This window comes from Rhagoletis zephyria, unplaced genomic scaffold (assembly GCF_001687245.7).
Source record: "Rhagoletis zephyria isolate East Lansing unplaced genomic scaffold, Rhagoletis_zephyria_1.1 Rzeph_scaffold_00778, whole genome shotgun sequence".
NCBI classification, from domain to species: Eukaryota; Metazoa; Arthropoda; class Insecta; order Diptera; family Tephritidae; genus Rhagoletis; species Rhagoletis zephyria.
The window spans coordinates 66,993-74,939 of record NW_016157862.1 but is presented as its reverse complement, the minus strand read 5'-3'; the positions used below and the strand labels follow the sequence as shown (position 1 = coordinate 74,939).

At 35.1% G+C, this 7,947-nt stretch overlaps 1 protein-coding gene across 1 annotated transcript; it reads right to left on the bottom strand.

The window, feature by feature from the left end:
- Positions 1-640: 640 nt before the first annotated feature.
- On the bottom strand, positions 641-6,379 carry LOC108361503 (trypsin theta-like). Its single transcript, XM_017614132.1, has 3 exons — positions 5,707-6,379; positions 1,164-1,315; positions 641-976 (listed from the first exon to the last, which is right to left on the bottom strand). Exons 1-3 carry the CDS (start codon positions 6,377-6,379, stop codon positions 641-643), a joined length of 1,161 nt encoding a protein of 386 aa, XP_017469621.1.
- Positions 6,380-7,947: the final 1,568 nt, after the last annotated feature.

Genomic DNA, 7,947 nt, shown 5'->3' with positions numbered 1-7,947 from the left:
AAACCCTCTGATGTATTGTTTCATTGATATCAATGCGGCAAGGTAGCTCATAATTTGTACAATTTATGAAACTTCAAAAACTTATTTTTTGTCAAAAATTTTGAAATGAAACTACCTTCTTTTTGTATCATGATTATCACATGTATCATGCATTATCATAAAAGAAACGATTGGGGATTCATTTTGCAACTGGTGTTACACATAACAATTACAAATAGCAGATATTTTGTGGCGTTCGGATAATAAACCTAAATTTAGAGCTGCCATGTCTTAGCATCGTTTCGTTGCATTAGCGCGACATATTCGTTTTGACGGCAGTCGTACTAATGAACATCGTCGAAATTTCGACAAAGCAGCGTCAATTCGTGATATTTGGAATTTTCTCAACCAAAATCTATATAATCGATATTCCCATATCTAGCGAAATATGGCATTAAAATTTGGTAGGCATGTGATTCCAAAACAAAATCCCCTTTACAAGGAAAGTTGACACCTTTTCCAACAGTATTTCAGAAAAGGCCCTGCACTGAATTTTCTATTTCTAGTTTTGCAACCTATCATATCTTTCAAAGTTTGCGATAATTAAAAACGATATTTAAAAGTATGCTGAAATTGTTATAATTTATTATATAAGTACCTTTTACAAAACACTTTCGACTTTCGAGTAAATAGCTGGGCTGTCTTTGTTGGCACATCCATAACCCCAGGATACAACACCAACTAAGTTATTGTCAGCCACCAAAGGACTTCCAGGCAATTCATCACAAGCTTCGTTCACAGCCAAACCGCAGAACTCGGAATTGGAAAGATCACCGTCTTCGTATTTGTAGCCTTGAGTAACGCATTTCGTGGCGCTGGTGATAGTTTCATATAATTCTGCCACTGAATTGTTTGCATCCCAACTGATGAGTACACCACTTGAAGGTAAGCTGTTTGCCAATCCAAGGTAGGTGCTAACAGTTACGGCTTCGGCCAACTTCAAGATACCGATGGCATTGCCATCAAAAATATATGACTCGATTTTAACTGTCTGAGCACCATTGTTGACACCAACGACAAATGCGTTAACATCGTAGTCAGTCACACAGGAGGCGGCAGTGTAAACGNTCATCAAAAATATATGACTCGATTTTAACTGTCTGAGCACCATTGTTGACACCAACGGCAAATGCGCTAACATCGTAGTCAGTCACACAGGAGGCGGCAGTGTAAACGGTTTTGGAATTAATTAAAGCACCACCGCAGACAATGGTTCCATCGGCTAGCTGCAAGCTTACCAGGTACGGGTGAGCGCTAATAGAGGAAGCTGTACCACCTAAATTCCATCAGCTTGGGCGCCTGTAGCCGCGATCAACAGCAATAAAGTGCAGACGAATTTGTTGGCCATTTTGATATTTGTCGTAAGGAATGCTCAGTGCGAAACTTTCAACTGTGCNAAGCAATAAAGTGCAGACGAATTTGTTGGCGATTTTGATATTTGTCGTAAGGAATGCTCAGTGCGAAACTTTCAACTGTGCCTTACTTGAGTTTTTGCGCCCTTATATACTGTTTTTTCATCCATAAATGTGACAAACTGAATATGCTTGTTGTAGTTAACACCTGAAAAAACAGCCACGAAGCAAAAAGTTTACTAAGTAATTTGATAATTTTATTTATATAAGTCAAGAAGAAACTTTTCTTGTTATTTAAACAACTGTATGTGCATATTTAGATAGATCATGTGATTGGTAACAAAATTTTCCATCTTGAAACAAATAAGTAAATACTTACTTAAACATCTGGTTAAGTTTAACCGTTGAAAAGTAACTGTTATNCTATATACTGTTTTTTCATCCATAAATGTGACAACTGAATATGTAGTTAACACCTGAAAAAACAGCCACGAAGCAAAAAGTTTACGAAGTAATTCGATAATTTTATTTATATAAGTCAAGAAGAAACTTTTCTTGTTATTTAAACAACTGTATGTGCATATTTAGATAGATCATGTGATTGGTAACAAAATTTTCCATCTTGAAACAAATAAGTAAATACTTACTTAAACATCTGGTTAAGTTTAACCGTTGAAAAGTAACTGTTATTTACGATCCCTGAAATAAACAGGCCAAGAAGTATAAGTTCCGGCGAAACCGAACTTTATACTAAATCCGTCGCAGGTACCAATATCGACATTTCCACTTTCTCTAAATTGTCTTTGCATGATAAGCAGTGGTGTTTTTCCCGATTTCAAACGTTTTTGATAATATGCTGAGTTAGACTTAATGAAATAATTGAACCAAGTTTGGTAGAAATCGAGATTCCGGGATACACCTTTGTATTCCCAAAGTGAGCGCTACCACGCCCAATTCGTAAAATTCCATAACAGTCTTATTTATTGTTAAGAGATTGTTGTAACTATTAATTTGGAATAATTAGGGTCCTGAGCTATTGAAATATCGGAAATTTGGTATTTCTGAAATTTACCGTTATACGGGAAGCGGGTGTAACTTTAGTCCGATTTGAATAATTTTCAACGAATTGCTTTTCCGTGCCAAGGCTATTAAGTGCACCGAGTTTGGTTAAATTGGTAAATCGGTTACCGTTATAGACGTCTATATCATTTGTGGTCATATGGGCATAAGATCGTAACCGTCAATTGTTGCTGAAAATCTTGGACTAAAATGTTTCAATAAAAAAAAAATAGATTTTGGGCGGGACGAAGTTCGCCTGCTCTGCCAGTTTTGTTTTATTAGAAGCTCCGGTTAAATACGACGACTACTTTATTGATCACATGTTACATGCATGTTGTCAAAAACGTCGATAATGATGTTTAACTGGGGGGTAGTGATAACCAAACATTGAAAAACAGGCCCTTGGAAATTAAGCGAGTAAAATTAGAGACTTTAGCAATGAAAAAGATGTAAATACTTTGACACTTTGAATAAGTGAAGAGTATTTTTATTTTAGTTTTTGCAGTACATATGTACCTGAAATATAGAATTTATTTTTGAGAGATTGATTGATGGATTTTGACATGATCAAAAGCAATTGAGCCTAATACTACGTTCAAATTGACGAGCTAAACATGTTAAATGGGCTTGAACCAGTTAAATGAACAAAACATGTTCATAAACAAGTTAAATCGCATGCAATTGTTGTTGGAAAAATGTGAAATCATTTAAGTCGCGCAGAGTTGTATCAGAAAGCTTTCTGCGCCGGCCAATCAGAAAGACCCAAAAGCTTTCATTTGACACGCCAACGTCAAAAAATTTATATTCAGAAAATTATTAAAAATTAAAAATTATCAAAAAGTATCAAAATTTTATGCATGTCTGCCCGCCTAAAAAGAGGCCCAGGTGGTAATTAGTTATTTCCCATGAGGTCTCATCGTACGAAGAGATAAATAGTGCATACGAACTAAACATTTTGAAGTCTGTAAGTTATCCGTATGCGTTAATATCGTGAAGCAGACATTCGCACAAAACAAATTGAAACACAAAGAGCGTGTGTGAATCGGTAACAAAGTTCGCGGCAAGTAAATTTTTGACAAGTTTGAGGTGAATAAAATTTCAGTAGCCCATAGGGCTAGTGAAATTTTTGACAAATGCATAGAAAATTTTGACAATTGCAAAGATTGTTGCTGTGTGTAATTTTTCGTAAAATAAAAGCTTAAGTTGATGAACTGCAATCAATGATGGTAGATGTTTTCTTAAAATATTAATTTCACTCAATTTGTAATAGTTTATTGCGCATAAATCTGCGGTTATGAAAAATTTACTGCTGTCAAAAAAGATTTCATTTCACACAGCAGATTGGCAAAACTGTCTCACCATAGTAAAAATATTATTCAACAGCTTTCCCCATAGAACTTTGCTACCGATTCACACACGCCCAAAAACTTGATTTTGAATATTTTTTCGAATTTTTATTGGTAATCAAACAACCGATTTTTTATATTAAATAACTTTTGCTGCATTGTCATAATATTGAGCCTAATGGACTACTGATATATTTTTGTGATATTTATGTATGTGTTTTAATCTATTTTAAAAAATCATTTACATTCTTATAATAACTTGCCTTATTTTTTTACTTTTTTATAAGCTCTAATATATGACCAAGCCGTGTGGAGCTGCCGATACTAACATATATTCAGGCTTATAAGTCTGTAATTATATGGTTTTCTACATTTATTTTGAAATAGTATGCACAAACGGATTAAACGTAATATATAATTAGTACCTTTTCTACTACTTTAAAATGCGTGACCGTAATAGAACTGCCGAACAAGTGAGGTTAAGTTACTAAGCCATATCGAAACGTAAGAACGATTTTGCCGGGAAATTTTATTACGAAAAAATGTTACCAGTTCTTATCACCGCGATTCTAAGTACGTTGGTAAGGCAGTTAAAATATTCAGCAATTCAGCTATGAAGAATTGTGGAAATTCTGACATTGCATATTTCACGGGGCAATACTTTGTTACCAGCTTATGAGATAGTAACAAAATTTACCGGTTACAAGAGTACACAGAATGCGAAATGGGTTTAAAAATTGACAGGAACTTTATTTACCGGTTACAAAATAGGTTCATTCCTTATCTTTTTGGACTAAAATCTGAAAAGTGTCAAAATGCCAGAGCGTAAGCAAAATGCGCTCACTAAAAGAGAGTAACAGGAAAAGTAAAGGAACGCAAAAAACCAAATTTTTAGTCCAAAGAATGGCAACAACAAAACTAACGTCAAATAAGAACAGAAATGTATGTACAAAACACATTCACACAAGCACAAGCACAATAAACACTTGCTATATCGATTATTTTTTGCCTCCTTCCAATTTCAATTCACTTCTTTTACTTTTTAGATTATTCTCACTTTTAGCGTATTCTTTAATTTCCGTTAATTTAAATTCAGTTGAGTTTGACACTTTTCAGGATTTTGCCAGAAAAAATTCTTCTGACTAAATCTGACTACTTCGGACTGATGAGAGTCACTCTCACTGACTGTTGCTCTCTCATTTTTGCTGTCATTTCCGAGTTAAGGAACGCTTTTTGGACTAAATCTGACTACTTCGGACTATGTCTGACTATTTCTGGGAGATAAGTAACGCTCCTAATGTTTATTACCAGCGCAGAATAGACCTGTTACTAGGTTTTAATTATTTGTTACAATTTAATGTTTGAGTTTTTCTGAAATGAATGAACGCTTGTGGTTTTCTGAAACATTTTAGTTTTCCTGAAATACAATTGCGTTTTACCGAATTTCATTTGGCCTTAACTGAAATACACAATATCTTTTCCGAAATACATTACAGTTTCTCTGAAATATAATTGTGTTTTTCTGAATTTCTTTCGGCTTTTTCTGAAATACTGTTGGCACCTTTTCCAACAGTATTTCAGAAAAGGCCTTGTGCACTGAATCTTTTAGTAAGTTTTGGAACCAATCATATCTTTAAAATTTCAAAGTTCTCTTAAAAAATCCTGACGCCAGAGGGAAAAACTAAAAGCGCAGTTGTACAATACTTCGCTCCTAGTTTTGTGAGTTTTTTTTTTTATAATGTTGACTTTTGGTCGTTGTAATCAACGTAAACGGCGCATTTGTTGAATTGGTATAGCCCATAGGCTTTGTTTTACACTGACGTAATAAAATATTTGCCACAATTAAAGACGATATTTATAATATGCTGAAATTATTATACTTTATTGTATAAGTACTTTTTACAAAACACTTTCGACCCACAATTTCAAAACTGGAACGTCAGAGTAAATAGCTGGACTGCCTTTGTTGCCACATCCATAACCCCAGGATACAACACCAACCAACTTATTGTCTGCCACCAGAGGACTTCCAGGCAATCCACCACAAGCTTCGTTCGCAGCCAAACCGCAGAACTGTGAATCGAAGAGATCACCGTCTTCGTATTTGTAGCCTTGAGTAACGCATACCTTGGCGCTGGTGATAGTTTCAGATACTTCTACCACTGAATTGTTTGCATCCAAACCGATGAGTAGACCACTGGAAGGTAAGCTGTTTGCCAATCCAAGGTAGGTGCTAACAGTTACGGCTTCGGCCAACTTCACGATAGCGATGTCATTCTCATTGGTTTCAATATCGTAGGCGCCATCAAAAGTAGATGAATCGATTTTAACGGTCTGAGCACCATTGTTGACACCAACGACAAATGCGCTTACATCGTAGTTAGTCAAACAGGAGGCGGCAGTGACAACGATTTTGGAATTGATTAAAGCACCACCGCAGACAATGGTTCCATCGGCTAGCTGCAAGCTTACCAGGTACGGGTGAGCGCTAATAGAGGCAGCTGTACCACCTACAATTCCATCAGCTTGGGCGCCTGTAGCTGCCACCAACAGCAATAAAGTGCAAATGAATTTGTTGGCCATTTTGGTAGTTGTCGTAAGGAATGCTCAGTGCGAAACTTTCAACTGTGCCTTACTTGAGTTTTTGCGCCCTTATATACTGTTTATACTGAATATGCTCGTTATAGTTAACACCTGAAAAAACAGCCACGAAGCAAAAAGTTTACGAAGTAATTCGATAATTTCATTATGTAAGATACTTTTCTTGTTATTTGAACAACTGTATGTGCATATTTAGATAGATCGTGTGATTGTTAACAAAATTTTCCGCCTTGAAAAAAATTAAATACTTACTAAAACATTATTTAACTTAAGGTATAAATAAACCAGGGACCGTAATTTGCACTTATTTTTTTCAAACAGTTAAACTTCGAAAGTTCGAAATAAGTCGTTCCGGATAGTAAACAAACCGCTTATACAAATTAAACAAATTTGGTACCAAATGAAAGGGGACTTAAATAGATTTTAAACAGAAATAACGATCGAATGATACCCTTTTTTTAATAGTGTAATTCAAAAGATATGCATATACCTGGCCCAAGGTTTGTTGTATGGTAATTAAAAAAACATTTTTTATTTAAATATTTTGCAATTGCTGGCTTTCTGCTGGCTTTCCTTGTTTAAATATTTCAGTTTTAAAGCTATTTTAGTCCATTTTCAGTTGATACCAAACTTGTTTAATTTGGATAAGCGGTTTGCTTATTAAATATTAGGAAAGGACTTTTATTTTCGACTTAATAATATCTGGCCAAGTTTAGCTGGTGAAAAAAGTAACTGTTATTTACGGTCCCTGAAAAAAAAACTAATTTAAATTTATTATTAATTTCTTTTATTTCTATTTAAATGAAAGATTTACAAATATTAATAGAATTAATTTCCACGCCAAAATACCCGTACTTTAGAGATGACACCCGCCATTAATACTTGGACATCCCTTTCGTTGATCGATTGGGCCTGTTTTCGCCATTTTGTGTGTTTTTTTTCAATTTTGATTTCATATAGGCCCAATAACGCTCGTTCGTTTGCAGCTCTGGGCAATCCGGAGGATAAGCCTTTTTTAGTACAATGTTGATTCCATTTTGTGTATAAAACTCTTGCGCTTTTTTTTGCACAATGTCTTGTTGCCAAATTAGGCCAAAACAATAAGGCTCTCAGAACAACACTCCAGGTGCAACAACACGTTCAGAGTCCTTAGAACATCCTTCTCCACTATTTTATTTATAGTACCTGATTTTCCGCCAGACTCCGCCTTTCTCTCGATGCTGCCATTTTTCTTGATATTTGACAATACATTTTGNGTGCAACAATACGTTCAGAGTCCTTAGAACATCCTTCTCCACTATTTTATTTATAGTACCTGATTTTCCGCCAGACTCCGCCTTTCTCTCGATGCTGCCATTTTTCTTGATATTTGACAATACATTTTGTACCCTCGACCTTTCAATTTTCAGCAATTTTACCAACCGATATTGGGAGACGTGTGGATTTTGCATAAATTTGGCCAGAATCAATTTTCTTTGCTGAAGTTCTTTGCTCTCTACATCACTTATTTTTAAAGTTACGCAAATGAAAATTAACTGTAATAAAAACAA

Excerpts from the sequence above, each read along its gene's own strand:
- LOC108361503 (XM_017614132.1), bottom strand. The coding sequence starts at position 6,379 with ATGGCCAACAAATTCATTTGCACTTTATTGCTGTTGGTGGCAGCTACA. Across the intron at positions 1,316-5,706 it reads TTTGAAATTGTGGGTCGAAA|GTGGTACAGCTTCCTCTATT; the intron begins GTGTTTTGTAAA and ends GATGGAATTTAG. Across the intron at positions 977-1,163 it reads ACGATGTTAGCGCATTTGCC|TTGGCCGAAGCCGTAACTGT; the intron begins GTTGGTGTCAAC and ends GGTATCTTGAAG.